This window comes from Lampris incognitus, chromosome 12 (assembly GCF_029633865.1).
Source record: "Lampris incognitus isolate fLamInc1 chromosome 12, fLamInc1.hap2, whole genome shotgun sequence".
Classification (NCBI taxonomy): Eukaryota; Metazoa; Chordata; class Actinopteri; order Lampriformes; family Lampridae; genus Lampris; species Lampris incognitus.
In genome coordinates, this window is record NC_079222.1 from 27056238 (window position 1) to 27072333 (window position 16096).

Here is a 16096-nt window from a genome sequence, read left to right on the forward strand (position 1 = left end):
CCACCTGCGCCCGCAGCAAGGCTCTCCATCGCCCTCCAGCAGGTCTCCTGCGCCCCCTTCCTGTCCCCGGCCGACCTTGGTCCCACATTGCCTTGGACTTTGTAACTGGCCTCCCCGTGTCCCAAGGCAATGACACCATCCTGACCATTGTCGACCGGTTTTCCAAGGCCGTCCATTTTGTTGCCCTCACCAAACTCCCCTCTGCAGCCGAGACGGCGGACCTTCTCGTCTCCCACGTCGTCCGACCTCATGGGATTCCCCTGGACATTGTCTCTGACCGTGGTCCCCAGTTCACTTCGAAGGTATGGCAGGCCTTCTGTAAGGGGATTGGGGCCACGGTCAGCCTCTCCTCCGGGTATCACCCCCAGACCAATGGGCAGGCAGAGCGGGCCAATCAAGCCCTGGAGGCGGCTTTGCGTTACGTTACCACCAGCAACCCCGCCTCCTGGAGCAAGTACCTGCCCTGGGTGGAGTACTCGCTCAACTCCATGGAGAGTTCGGCTACCGGTTTGTCCCCCTTCGAGTGTTCCCTGGGCTATCAACCCCCTCTGTTCCCCCATCAGGAGTTGGAGGTAGCGGTCCCGTCCACGAGGGCCCATCTCCGCCGATGCCGGCGCGTTTGGAAGACCGCCCGGGCCGCTATGTTGCAAGCTACAGAGCGGGCCCGGCGCAGCGCCAACCGGCGGAGAGTGCCGGCCCCAGCTTATCGACCTGGCCAGAGGGTATGGCTCCTGGCCCGGGACCTGCCCCTCCCTACCCTCAACCGGAAGCTGGCTCCCCGCTACGTCGGTCCCTACACCATCGACCGCATCGTCAACCCTTCGGCGGTGCGTCTCCATCTCCCTACCTCACTCAAGATCCATCCCGTCTTCCATGTCTCGCGCCTCAAACCGGTAGCCACCAGCCCCCTGTCTCCCCCTGTCCAAGCTCCTCCACCCCCCAGGGTCCTCGACGGTGGTGACATGGTCTGGGATGTCGACCAGCTGCTCGCCGTACGCCGCCGGGGGCGTGGGTACCAATACCTGGTGGACTGGGTTGGCTATGGGCCCGAGGACCGCAGCTGGGTTCCCCGGTCCTACCTGGCCGACCCCGCACTCCTGGAGGAGTTCTATCGGGCCCACCCCAACGCCATCGGACGGTCGCCCGGTGTCTCCCGTAGGAGGGGGGTCCTGTTGTGGTTACACCGCCCCGAGCTGCCTCCCCGGCACGTTCAAGCCACTCCCCCAGCTCGGACGTGCCGGAAACATCCGAGCGCTCGGCTCGCGCTCTGAGACGAGCGCTGCACTGCACCAGGTGTTTGCCATCATCCATCAGGCACACCTGTGGCAATCAGGCAGCCTTCTACAAAAAGCCTCCCAGAACGTCTCTCAGTGCTTCGACGTACTGAACCCTGCGGTGAAGTTCTGATAAGCCCTCCAGCGTTCCTTGCTTTCTGTTTATTCCCCAGTGTATTATCATCGTGTCTCTGTTTCCTCCCAAGACTCTCCCTCCGCGATTTCCACAGCTCCCCGCGTCTCCCTCGTCCCCAGCGACCTTCACGTTTCTACCTGGACCCCTCCTTTCGGACTCGACTTCCCGGATCTCGGACCTGGACTTTCTCGGACAACCCCTCTTGGATCACGGACTGGACTTTCTCGCCAGGTGCACGCACATTTCTTCAACACCTCCTGGTCATTTACATACCGCACCACACATTGGCTAAAAAACACTCACACATAGTTATACACGCAAACCACGGGACACCACACATAGTTTATTCACACATCCAACTAACAGAACGCCCTTTTTTCACCATACATTTCCCTCCCACAATAAAACCCCCCTTTGTAGACTTAGAAGTCATCTCGTGTCTGTCTGTCTTGGGTTTCGCCACACGGGTCAGGTTCTGGTGCGCGAGCATAACAAATTCAACCGTACAAACAATTAAACTACAAGGACTTACCTTTGATTTAATGAAGCAAAGCTTTTCCTTCAATAACGGATGGTCAAAGCAGTCTTGGACATGTCCACCTACAAAGTAATCGTATGCTTCTTGTATGCCTTCATTGATTCTTTCGCAAATGTACTTCGTGTGTCTATGAGGTATTCAGTCACATCCCTCCAGCAGATGTTTGGCAACTTCATGATATCACTTGTCCACTGAGCTTCAGCAAGCATAAACGGATCGGGAAGTTTTTCTCCAGTGCTTAGCGTAAATTTCGAATCGTAATGGTTTTTGTCTTCCTTGCTTAGACCTTCAACATATTCTGAGATTTCCAGTTTTATATGCTTTCATCTGTGAGTTTCATAGGCATGCACGTTGTTTCTTGGTCATGTTTTGCCACACGTTCTAAGCGTGTCTTATTTACAACACAGCTTTTACGTCACATGTTAAGGGGTCTATAGTGTGTTGGAATAACGTGTACTGTAAACTGTGTTCTCATGAATGTGCAATATCTTCACCTTCTTAAAATAATGGCCTTAATCATATTTTCAAGTTTTTCAAAAAACAGAATAAATTGAAACAAAATTTGTCAGTTTATTCTGTTTTTTGAAAAACAAAATAACGGCCTAAGTCATATTTTCAAGTTTTAAAAAAACAGAATAAACTGAAACTGAAACAAAACTTGTCAGTTTATTCTGTTTTTTGAAAAACTTGAAAATATGACTTAGGCCATTATTTTAAGAAGGTGACGATATATATCTGCAACAATGCCACCAACTCCCTCACATTTGCTTTGCTAAGTGAATAAAGAGATTTGAGTTCTAAATGCAATCAGAGAGAAATAAAAGGAAATATAGACAACTAATGTAATACTTATTTACCATGTTGTTCTTTATCCACATGTCGATTATATATTATAGGAAACCCTAAAATAAGATAACTCAAGAAATCTAAGCCTGAACCATTAGTCTATGTTTAAGTGGAGCTTATGCAAAGAATATTATGAAAGATGTCTATGATCTCAAAATCCATTGTTTTTTTGTTTGTTTTGTTTTCTTCCATTTTTATGTATGTTGGTTTATGCCTTGAGTTAGACTTAAAATGGATGGCTACCTTTTAATTGATTATCATTCATATCATATGAATATCTAATTTCAACTAACTGGAGACTCTAATACAGCAGATACATTTAAAAAATGCTTGATTAGTCAAACGAAACAAGATAATTTTAGCAGCAACATTTATTGACAACAAAGAATTCATATTTTATGAATTCTTCATAAGAAGAGGCATAAAATAGAGAAAGTCAGCAAATCTATTCAGCAGCCTGTTTTCCCTGTAAAGAAAAAAGAAATAGAATATATTAAGATATTTAGTCACTATGTAAATGACACTTATATGTCATATCACACAGACTGATTATCAGTTATGCTCTTACACACATTTACCTTGCCAGAGTCCCGACTCTTAGCTCTCAGTTTGTTGACTTGAGACTCAGAGATGTCAGCACGTTCCTCAGCCTCCTCCAGTTCATGCTGAATCTTCCTGCACTTGGACAGGTAAGAGTTTGCCTGTTCCTCCTGTAAACCCATCATAGATGGCATTGTTTATGAATTACATGGATGTTACATAACATTACCTAAATTCAAATATGATTTGAACAATTTTATGTTCCTGAAATTAAAACTTACCGCTTCCTCAGCCTGCCTCTTGTAGGACTTCACTTTCAACTGAAGTTTGTCTACTAGATCCTGCAGCCTACTGACATTCTTTTTGTCCTCCTCAGTCTAAAGTAAATAGGAAATTTTACATTTAAGTAAGAGTTTATTCGATCGTGGTGTTGCAGTTAGTTAATTGGTTGAATCTGAGAGGAATATAGTATACCTGGTATGTAAGTTCCTTCACCCTCCTCTCATATTTGCGAACACCCTTAACAGCATCTCCTCCACGTCTCTGTTCAGCCTCAACTTCTGTTTCCAGCTCACGCACCTATGGAGAACAGTTAGACATTAACAACACAGTTTATGCTCGAAAGTTTGTTCGTCGGTTCAACTATGTATGTTTTACCATGTGGTTTTTCTTGCTTTATCTTACCCTAGATTCCAGTTTCTGGAGTTGCTTCTTGCCACCCTTCATGGCCAGGTTCTCAGCCTCATCTAGACGATGCTGCAGGTCCTTGACAGTGACCTCCAGGTTCTTCTTCATCCTCTCTAGGTGAGCGCTTGTATCCTGCTCTTTCTTCAGCTCCTCCGCCATCATAGCAGCCTAAAAAAATGAATCATTATTAATTTAACAGTTTTTTAAGTGATGTGTTCTCCTCCAGACTTGGGGACTAACAAAAGCTCTGACAAAAAGAATGTAAACCTACATCAGTGATGGCCTTCTTAGCCTTCTCCTCTGCATTTCTGGCTTCCTGAACAGTGTCATCCACTTCACTTTGGACCTGAATGAGTTCAGCCTCAAGCTTCTTCTTTGTGTTCAGAAGGCTTGTATTCTGAAAGAATGGTATCATTTTACTTGTGACTGTAAACACACACACATTCTCAATGAGATGCAGATAATGACATGGATAAAGTATCACCCCAAATCAGTGTTGAAGTAGTTTGTTTATTTGCTTACCTGAGAGTGCAACAGACCAACACGTTCACTAGCATCCACCAGCTCTTGTTCAGCCACTTTGCGGCCTCTCTCTGTCTGTTCCAGAGCAGCCCTCAGCTCCTCAATTTCAGCCACCATGAGACCATTTCTACGGTCCACCATGGCAGCCTGCTCCTTCAGATCCTCCTGTGCTCTGACAGCATCATCAAGGTGCAACTGGGCATCCTTGTGTGAAGATTTTGAGATGGAAATAGTTAAAAAAAAATCTGATAAGGTAATATACAGTGGTTGATTGTACAGTTGTTATGTCATGTACCTTAAATTGTCCTTGAACATTCCTCAGCTGCTTCTGAGCCTCAGCAGCCTGGCGGTTAGCATGGCTCAGCTGAATCTCCATCTCATTCAGGTCTCCCTCCATCTTCTTCTTAATTCTCAGGGCATCATTCCTGCTCCTGACCTCAGAGTCCAGAGTGCTCTGCATGGAGTCAACCACCCTCTGGCTGTTCCTCTTGATTTGCTCCATCTCCTCATCCTTCTCCGCCAGTTTCCTGTCAACCTCACCCTTAATTTGGTTGAGTTCCAGCTGGACACGCAGAATCTTGGACTCTTCATGTTCCAGGGTTCCCTAAAATTAGAATTGTTAATGTAGGGCCCTTCTTAACTTTTAATTTTTTTTTTGTTCATTTGCCTCCTTGTTCTATTATATATGAAGATTTCACTCAGAAGAAAAAAAGCACTGCCCATTGCAAATGTTGACCTCTTTCCAGTTAATGATTATTTTACCTCAGCCTCCTCAAGAGCTGTCTGGATCTCAGACTTTTCTGTCTCAGCCTGCTTCTTGGATTTTTCCAGCTCATGGATGCTCTTTCCAGTCTCACCAATCTGCTCAGTCAGATCTGAGATCTCCTCTGCAGTGTGTTACATGTGTTTAGTATTTTTAAGCATTGAAGTGTAGGTTATGTCAATTCATCCAGGCTAATATACACTAATGTTATATCAAATATAATTGATGTTTATAATAGTGAATACTCACGTTGCAGGTTCTTGTTCTCACGCTTCATGGTCTCCAGCTGGTCAAGAGCCTCCTCATAGGAGTTCTTCATCTTGAACAGCTCAGTGCTGAGAGAACGAGCCTCTTTCTGAGCTCCTTCAAGCTCTGCCTGACCCTCTTCATATTTCTGTTTCCATTCTGCCAAGACCTGTTTGATAATTGTGCGAAAATTAGTAAGGTAAAAAGTTCTCCTTTCAGTGGCTATAGCATGAATAGGGATACACATGATCACACCTTATCAAAGTTTCTCTGCTTTTTGTCAAGGTTTGCAGCAAGACCATTTGCTCTCTCCACATCAATCATGAGGTCCTCCACTTCACTCTGGAGTCTCTGTTTGGTCTTCTCCAGAGAGGCACACTTGGAATTCACAGCCTCGATCTGCTCCTCAGCCTCCTGGAGACGCTGGGCAAGCTTTTTCCTGTTAAACAATTGTCAAAGTAATCATGTATATAAGAGAAAATAAGTCAAATAAAAAACATGAATCGAAGTGAATAAGAGAAAATGAATAATTGACTCACTTAGACTCCTCCAGCTCCTCAGTGCGCTGGATAGCATCAGTTTCATACTTGGTTCTCCACTGGGCCACTTCACTGTTAGCCTTAGACATTCCACGCTGCAGCTCAGCCTTGGCCTCCTGCTCCTCTTCAAACTGCTCCCTCAGAAGATCACAGTCATGGCGAGCAGATTGCACACCATGGGCAAGAGCATTCTTGGCCTAGATGAGGTTTTGGTTTTTTTTTTAGCAAACAATTTAAGAACATAAAATTCTCTATGAAGTTTATATGAAATCTAAAGTGTAAATAATTACTGACCTTAACCTCCTCCTCGACCTGTCTCTTAAACTCTTCAATCTGCTGTGTGAAGGCCTGTTTTCCTCGGGTCAGCTGGGAGACCAGAGCCTCTTTCTCTTCAAGCTGACGACCAAACTCACCTGTTGGAAATTAAATTCATCTTTTTAAAATTTGCACATTTTAAAAACTTCCTTTGGTATGGCCCAGAATAATTATTTCTTAAAAAAATACCATCCTTAAATTTATGTACAAAAAATAAAGCCTGTTGTTGCACTTTTTATGAATGTAAAAATAGGTTTGGAGGCAATACCTACCATTCTCTGTCATGAGCCTTGCCCTCTGACTGCTTATATCATTTATCTGGCGAACAGTCTCATCATGCTTAGCTTTGAGTTCACTAAGCTGGTCTTCAAGTGTGCGGCACATCTTTTCAAGATTTCCCTGTTAATTAAAATTGCAATAGTTAAGAAAATGTATTCCCATTTTTTATGCTTTTTCTAAAATTTGCATTTACAAAATGTTCATGTAAGAACAGCATTATGCCTTGGTCTTTGCAACAGCCTCCATGTTGCTGGAGAGGTCATCGATCTCCATCTTGTATTCACTCTTCTCTTTCTCAAGCTTCTGCTTGACACGCTGCAGGTTGTCAATCTGCTCTCCCAGCTCTGCAACACTGTCAGCCTGCTTCTTGCGGAGTGCAGCCGCAGTTGCTTCATGTTGCAAAGTGGACTCCTCAAGGTCACGACGCAGCTTCTGCAACTCAGCTTCACGCTTCTTGTTCATCTCAATCTGAGCAGCAGTGGCTCCTCCAGCCTCCTCAAGTCTCTCACTGATCTCTTCAAGTTCCCTGGAGAGGTCAGCTCTCTGTTTTTCAACCTTGGCACGAGCAGAACGCTCAGCCTCAATTTCTTCCTCCAGTTCCTCAATACGAGCCTTTGAAATGAATATTGGATTAAAATATAAACTTTTACACGTAACACAGGGTATGTTTAAAGACGAAAAACAAGGTTTATTAAAAACTTGAAAAAAAAAACCTGGAGCTCCTTGATTTTCTTCTGTAGTTGAGCACCCAAAGATTGTTCATCCTCAATCTTACTCAGAAGCTGGCTTGTCTCAAAGTCCTTCCTAAAGAATAAATTCAAGTTACATCATTTGTAAGATTCTAATCCTAAAATGTATACTCTGAATGTATTATAAAATCTTAGCCACAATTGTTATTTAAACAATTACTTCTTCAGTTTCTCATCAGACTGCTGTTTGTCATTCTCAAGGTCCATGATAGATTCTTGAGCCAGTTTCAGATCACCCTCGAGCTTTCTCTTGGCTCTCTCAAGGTCCATGCGGAGTTTCTTCTCTTGCTCCAGAGAACCTTCAAGCTGCAAATTAACATATTTTTAATTAAATTTCAAGAGCAGACACATCACTTTTAAAAATCTTAGTACCTAATTACACTTTTAAAAGTCTCACATCATCCACTTGCTGCTCAAGCTTGGTTTTGGATTTGGTCAACGTATTGACTTTATCTTCTTCTGCCTGCAGATCATCAAGAGTCTGTTGATGTGCCTCTTGAAGGGCTTTCTTCTCCTTTGTCAGCTTAGCAATGCTTTCATCCTGAGAGGCCATCTCCTCAGTGAGGTTCTTCACCTACATATGCAAATCAAATGAAATAAAATGTATTCAATGGATCAAGACAGATAATAAATAGCAGATTATTATATTCTTATTGATACTGGCTGACATATTAGCAAAATAAATGGACACTCATGAACCTTGTTCTCGGTGGCATGTTTCTCCTTCTCCACTTTGGCCAAGGTAAGCTCCAGGTCATCAATGTCTTTCTTAAGCTCAGAGCATTCATCCTCCAACTTCCTCTTCTTGGCAGTCAGCTCAGCATTAATTTCCTCCTCATCCTCCAGCCTCTCGGTTGTGTCTTTGAGTTTAGCCTCCAGTTGGATCTTGCTCTTGATAAGTCCTTCACATCTCTCCTCAGCATCTGACAGATTCTCTGATTCCTAGTTAACAAATAAGCATAAAAAACAACAATAAAAACAACAAAACATGGAGGATGTCAACATAAGCTCTGTTTAAATTCAGAAATAAAGCTGTCGATTGAGTCTACTAACAGATGCCACTTGTAGCTGCAGGTCATTCTTCTCTTGCACAATAGAAACCATCTTCTCTTCCAGTTCTTTCTTCTTGGCCAGAGCAGTAGCCAGGTCTGATTTCATTTTGTCATAGTTCTCCTTCATATTGGCAAGCTCCTTCTCAGTTTCAGCAGTCTTCAAAAGAGGCTTGATCTTGTAGTACACCTTCATCCATGGCCAGTGTTTGACATTCATGAAAGAACGGACGTTGTACTGGATGGTGTAAATGGCTTCCCTAAGGGATGAATATATTATTGTTATGGACAACATCATTCTGAGACTGCATATTTCATGAATTTGTATTTTTTAATTTATTTCTTGGAACATACCTCCGCTCCATCATTTTAACAAACTCCTTTCTCATCAGGTAACCACGGCAGAGGGCCTGAGTCATGGTGACCAGTTTAGCAAGCTTCTCATCTCGCATCTCCTCAAGAGTACCCAGCAGACCAGCTTTGAAGAACACCTGAGGAGGGTAAAACAAATATCATATTCGACTGTTTTTCAGCTATGAATGGAATTCAATTTAATTGCCTCATCATGATATAAGACAGTAATGTTTACCTTGGTATGTCCAAACTTGTACTGCTCGTGATCAACATCAATTGACCCAAGAAGCTTCTCAGAAGCCTTCTTGTTGTCAATGAACTGCCCCTCAGGGATAACACTGGCGTTCAGCACTTTGTACCTTTTGTAAGACAGTTCATGACAATGTCTTGTTAAATCTTTTTACTTTTTTTGAGCTTAATAATCCCTCCTTACCACTGAAATGTCAATGATTACCTCTGCTTGAAGTCACCATAAAGGATTCGGCTGGGGAAACCTTTTCTGCAAATTCTGATACCCTCCAGTACACCGTTACACCTCAGCTGGTGGATAACCAAGAAGTTCTCCATCAGACCTGTAAAAAATACAAAAGCATAATTCCATCTTTCCCTTAAGTGTTATTGAAATGGTAAGCTACCGTACCCTACAGTGACAAAAGCATTTATCACAATTAAAATACCTGGAGTTTTTGACTCGTTGGGGATCAGGCAACGCACAAAGTGAGGATGGGTGCTCCTCAAGTTAGTCATCAGCTTTCCCAAGTTTTCCTGCATACAGAAAATAAAGACATGACGTGTAATATCTATCTATCTATCTATCTATCTATCTATCTATCTATCTATCTATCTATCTAGGAGTGTGTTTGTGTATGCAAATTATTAACTATAACAACAGTTTTTAAATCTTACCCTGAACTGTGAAGACACAGTCTGCATAGAACCACCCTTCTTCTTCTTGCCTCCCTTGCTACCTCCAACCTCTGTTATTAAATATCACAAGCTTTTATGATGAGTGTTGTTTAATTTCATCATTGATAAAAATGTTTTAAGGTCATCGTAAGGATGATTTTAATACATACATTTAATAATGCAATGTATCACTCACAAAACAGATTACTAAGAGGAGTCTTACAATTTAAAAAAGAAGAAGAAAAACCTATGTTAAAAAAGGAAAACATTTGTTAAAAATGTAAAATAGCAATTCCATTTGCTGATATGGTACCTTCAACAACAGGGGGATACAAAACGGGCAGCAATTTAACTCCAGACTTCTGATACAGCTGCACAACCGAGTCATTCAGAGGATCCTTATTCTTGTCCAGCCACCCCCTGACATTGTAGTCCACAGTCCCAGCATAGTGCACCAGAGAGAAGTCGGCCTCAGCCTTGCCCTTGGCAGGTTTTGGCTTTTCAAAAGCTTTGGTTTTTCCAAGATGCTGGTCATACAGTTTGTTTTTGAAGGTTATGTCTGAAGCCTTGGGGAACATGCACTCCTCTTCAAGGATGGAAAAGATACCCATGGGCTACAGTGTATGGAAGGAGAAAATAAGATAATTCTTGGCCCTATGCATACTAAGATTAATTACATTATTGAAATATCCATTGCCTGAAATACAAGGATGACTGTTTACCTTCTCAATAAGCTCAATACAGGCAGCTAAGTCCATGCCAAAGTCAATAAACTCCCAGATGATACCCTCCTTCTTGTACTCTTCTTGCTCCAGAACAAACATATGGTGATTGAAGAACTGCTGCAGCTTCTCATTGGTGAAGTTGATGCACAGTTGCTCCATGCTGTTGAACTGGAACCGAGAAATGGTTAGGTGTTATAAGTTAATAGTTAAAGAGTAAAGATTGATATCATGAAACTAAACTACCTATTAAAGGTGAAAGATGAGTAATTTAAACTTACATCAAAGATCTCAAAACCAGCAATGTCCAGGACCCCAATGAAGAACTGCCTTGCTTGCTTGGTATCCAGCATCTGGTTGATACGGATGACCATCCACAAGAACATCCTCTCATAGATAGACTTAGCCAAGGCACTCACTGAGTTATGAACCTATGGAACCCAGTGATATGATTAAACATAATTGGAATCTTTGAACATGAGAGAGAGATAATTATTAAAATCAGTTCAACAACAGATTGGCACAGGCACATATAAAGGCACAGCACTCACCTGAGCCACAGTCTGTCCTTTTGTGACATACTCATTTCCCACCTTTACCCTGGGGTAGCACAGAGCCTTCAGCATGTCAGCAGAGTTAAGGCCCAGCAGATAAGCAATCTTGTCAGCATCTAAAATATGACATAAAATACATTTAAATGGTTAAGGTTTATTAATATGACTCTATGTGGGAGCAGTGGGGTAAGACAGGGTAAGACATTCTTTTATAGCAGGACTATTAACCCAACAATAATTGTTGTGACATTAATTGTTAAATTTGTCAACAAGGAAAATAAAACCTTCAATATTAATGAAATGTCATCATTTTGAACTTATCCGCATCCAGAAAAAATGTAATACTCACCCTCATTGCCATCTGGCTCAGCCTGCTCCTCACGCTGCTTCTGCTTGAACTTCATGTTACCATGGTGAAGCACAGCACCTGTCAGCTTATAGATGTACATCTTCTCATCATGGGTGAAGCCCAGGATATCAATGGCTGTCTGCATTTACAACAGGTAAGTGACATTTAATAAAAAAATAAAAATTAGACATCGTATTTCACAGGATACCTACAGTTAAATACTCAAAAGAAAATAGATGAAAAAAATACTGTTTGGATGTTAAAGTGAAGATCACTAACATCAGTAGCAACCAACTCTTCTTTGTCATCAATGCTAGCCACACTGATCTGACCCTGGCTGCACATGGGGAAATCATATGGGTTGGTGGTGATGAGCGTCATTTCTATAAATTTGGAAAGATTGAAGGGATTATTAAGTGGAATGTTAAAGCAATTAACTACTTGGTTTGTAGTCATTTTCTACTTGCTGTTATTCAGCTCACCAATCAGCTCAGGTTTGTGGTTGGTCATCATCTGGTAGAAGATGTGGTAGCCTCTCTCATCTGGAAGCTGGAATGTCACTCTGGACTTCTCCAGCAGATCTGTAAGTGTTATTCATGTTTAAAACTCTACCTAACCAATATTGTAATAATTTATACAACAGTGGATTGTGATCAAGCAATCTGATTGGCCGAGATCTATGTGTTATTTACAATAACATCACAGTTACTGTATCACTTCACCTCTATTCTGCTTGTAATGGCTGATTTCACCAACAGCTGATGTCAGCGGTTGTCATCGAGTGACTGTGTCAACAATGGATATGTATCAAATTATCCATTTTGGTTTAATGTTGACTTATCCTTATTTTTGATGGATTGGCTTCAATTGGAGAAGACCAATGAATAAAACTATAATGTGATAAAGATCCTACACACACACTTTCTCTAACTACACAATGGACATCAGTGTAATGATTAAGATTTACCCAAACAATTATTTCATTAAATGAAGCAACGTAGCTTGCATTTTTGACTAATGTTGTCATTAAATACATGTTTTCTGTTATTCATTTTAATAATCACAGAAAATTGAATCAGTTGATCTGGACACAATGTTTATTGAGAGAGAAATGTTTCATCACTTATCTAAGTGACCTCTTAAATCTCAACTGACTGCAGGTATCCCACCCTTGTAAGATTGAAGGGATTAAGTGGAATGTCAATAAACTTTGTGTCCAGATGAACTCATTCCACTTTCTATGATTTTCTTACCTACAAACCTTCTTACCTATTGAACATGCATAAAAGTCATTTTAATAATGTATGGTATTTGTTAAATTGCAAGTAGTGATATTATTGTCTAGTGATATTTTTTCCACAGCATTGTTTGAACCATGTTGCATTGCAATAAGCCACTTGTGATGGAACTACTTTTTTTAGTGGAAGAAATTGTTCATATTATAAACACATTTCAAACAATATTTTTGGGTTAATTTTCTTTACTTTGTTGAACTGCCATGAAAATAAAACGGAACACTTGATGTTGTGTGTTATTGCAATAACATCATGGGTGTGATAACCATGCAATACCATCCTTCGGCTTGTGCCTGCAAACAAATCACAGCCCGTGATAATATTCACGATAACAAACTCCGTTTTATATTCTATTGTTTAACTTTAGCACATGTGATTGATACTTACAGGTCTCAATATCAGCACTAGCCAGTTTACCAGAAGTGCCAAAATGGATTCTGATGAATTTACCCTGTCAGGAAAAGAATAATTTTTAGCGTCCCACTACAGAAGCATTATACAATCCAGAACAATCAATATATATTTATGGTTATCCACACTTACAAAGCGAGAGGAGTTGTCATTCCTCACAGTCTTGGCATTACCGTAGGCCTCCAGCAAGGGATTGGCTGCAATAATCTGATCCTCCAGTGAGCCCTACATGTGGAGTTTTACATATAATGTTGATGTCAGCACATATTTAACTCCAGGAATGTTTCTAATTTGTTTGAAAACTACTTGAGTAAATATACCTGCATCTTCCCAGAAGTTTGGTCCTTCTTCTTGTCTCCACCCACAGAGATTGTGGCAAAGTACTGAATGACACGCTTAGTGTTCACAGTCTTTCCAGCACCAGATTCTCCACTGGGTAAAGATTTATAAATACACAGATTAATAGAATTTACTCAATGTCTTTGATCATGTTGGTATTATAGAGGGCCAATAAATGTGAAACGTACGTGATCAAGATAGACTGGTTCTCCCTGTCTGTTAAAGGAAAAGGAAAGAAATGTGTTTTTCATTTAAATAGAAGATATTCATTGCAATGTCAATTAATATATTTTTATGACTAGGACGTACCAGTAAGCATGTTCTGATAGGCATTGTCAGAGACAGAGAAGATATGGGGTGGAGCCTCCATACGTTTTTTGCCTCTGTAGGCATTAACAACCTCAGAATCGTACACCGGGAGCCACTTGTAGGGGTTCACGGTGGCACAGAAGAGCCCAGAGTAGGTCTAAGAGAGATGAGAGACAGATGAACATTTACCATATGCTGTCCATGCGTCCTAGATGAATATTGTTCTTTAGCCAGTACGCTTTCTCACGTAAATCATCCATGCGGCATAACGCTCTTTGAGGTTATACAGCACAGAAGCTTCATTGAGATGGGTCATCATGGCCATGTCCTCAATTTTGTCGAACTTGGGAGGGTTCATTGGGGTCACATCATCCTCCTTAACCGTTTTCTCCTAAAGTATGGAAAGAGAGTTTGCCTTGAAAAAAGTTCTGCAAGTATTACTTTAATTAATTCTTTCAAATGAACTTTCACCTACGTCCTGGGTGTCAAGCACTTTAACGGTGACTTTGCCACCGTCTCTCTTCAGGATTGTACATTTGAGGTACAGCTCCTTAACATCAGTCACATATGCAGCAGTTTTGGCATCAAAAGGTTTGCTTTGAGCCTCAAGCCTCTCTTTCTCAGGCTTACGGAGATAAATGGCAGCCTTGCCATAAACGGCCATCTCCGCGTCCGTACTCATGGTGGTAGTTTTCTGTAGACAGACCACTGAAATGAATTCCTCTCCTATTTCATAAATATTTGTTTTTGCTTTGTATTCTAGACATGGCAAAGGGATTCAGTGAATTATGACATTTGTGTACCTCACCTTTTTCTTCTACCCAATCACTGAGAAATTTTACCCAAGTGTCGACCCTAAACGTGAACAATCATTTGCCATCATTTAGATTTTAAGCAATATAGTGATTGTCCATACCAAATAAAAGTTAATATACACACATGCCACAATTATTTATTAATTAGATTATTTCACAATGATTTATTTGAATTTGCTCTTTCTAAATTATCAATTATGAAAGCATTAATATACAAAATTGTATTATTTTCATCTTTTTTAAACACTCATTGGATTATCTAAACCATGTATTTTAGTAATGACTATTTAATTCAAGCAATCAAACACCTCACATCAGACTTTGGTTATATCATTTTAAGAAACAGTCTGAATCAACGTTCTTCTCTAATGCAACTGAAGCCATCAGTCTGACTTACCACAGGTTGGAAGAGTCTGAAATCCCCTGCAGCCTCTTCATCTCATGATGAGCCCCCTTATATTGAGGTCAATCTGCCAAGCAAGCAGAAACTAAATATGGACATTTCTTTAAAAGGCTCTCATGTATTTGATTTTCTTCAAACTTTTCTGTTTCACACCCTGAAGAGTTGAAAATGTACCTTTCACATACACCCAGTGTGTGCTACAGTGAACCATTATTTTAAAAAAAATCATATATTTTATATAAACACTTTATATATTATTTTAGCCACATGAGTAATGAAAATGCTATCAAGACTTTAAGATTTTATACACAACAATATTTATGTAAATACTGAGATTTAATAGTAAAATATTAAATGTAATATCTTTTTAAATTTTCCATTCATGTTTTCATAATTTAATCGGACATGTCTAGCAAATCAAAATGTATAAATAGATCAGCTCAATGTTTAATTGTGGTGCCTGCAACATTACAACCATAATTGGCCCTTTTTTGGCACGCTTAATGCTTATAAAACCGTCACGACTTAAGCCAAGGAAACACATTCATTCAGGGACATGTTGGTGTTGCGTTTCACATATTTATAAAAGGTTTCGCTTGCATTTAAGTCACTGCGATTCATGTTCATCAACCTCATCAACCTGTTTTATTCTGTAATGAACATGATTAATATTCCATCTATCTTAATTAGGAAGAGATAGCTTTACGTGATTCTGCGATGTGAATTATTATTCCGTGAACAAAATAAATCCAGAGCTATCATGATATAATTCAAGCAGAGGTGGAAAGTAACGAAATACATTTACTCACGTTACTGTATTGAATACTTTTTTTGTGTATTTTGTATTTTTCAAGTACAATTTAAAATCGGTATTTTGTATTTTACTTGAGTACGTTTTGACTCAAGTATTGTACTTAGTTACTTTATAAATCCTATCCGTTAACTGAGTAAAAATAACAATTCAACTTACAGAGGAAAAATACGCGCCAGAACCATAGACAGTAAACCAATGGCCAGAACCAACAGTGACAAATGATGATGTGATTAGCACTGGCGCGTGAACATAGAGGGCGCGCGCGGACAAGCTAGGTTAGTGGGCGCGAAGTTTTTAGTTTCTAGTGCTAGAATGGAGGTCGACAAAGCAGGCACGGCCAGC

At 40.8% G+C, this 16096-nt stretch overlaps 1 protein-coding gene across 1 annotated transcript; it reads right to left on the bottom strand.

Moving 5' to 3' along the window:
• Positions 1 to 3147: 3147 nt before the first annotated feature.
• On the bottom strand, positions 3148 to 14404 carry LOC130121523 (myosin heavy chain, fast skeletal muscle-like). The gene is made up of 39 exons (XM_056290351.1): positions 14198 to 14404; positions 13970 to 14113; positions 13723 to 13879; positions 13602 to 13629; positions 13395 to 13506; positions 13207 to 13299; positions 13051 to 13114; positions 11851 to 11949; positions 11648 to 11751; positions 11369 to 11507; positions 11017 to 11135; positions 10747 to 10896; positions 10466 to 10636; positions 10057 to 10357; positions 9744 to 9814; positions 9515 to 9602; positions 9292 to 9409; positions 9073 to 9196; positions 8838 to 8974; positions 8488 to 8743; positions 8134 to 8376; positions 7832 to 8008; positions 7595 to 7740; positions 7399 to 7489; positions 6908 to 7297; positions 6679 to 6805; positions 6386 to 6504; positions 6092 to 6288; positions 5808 to 5991; positions 5556 to 5721; positions 5306 to 5430; positions 4839 to 5147; positions 4544 to 4747; positions 4293 to 4418; positions 4019 to 4189; positions 3809 to 3913; positions 3616 to 3711; positions 3373 to 3504; positions 3148 to 3260 (listed from the first exon to the last, which is right to left on the bottom strand). Exons 1-39 carry the CDS (start codon positions 14402 to 14404, stop codon positions 3240 to 3242), a joined length of 5811 nt encoding a protein of 1936 aa, XP_056146326.1. The 3' UTR covers positions 3148 to 3239.
• Positions 14405 to 16096: the final 1692 nt, after the last annotated feature.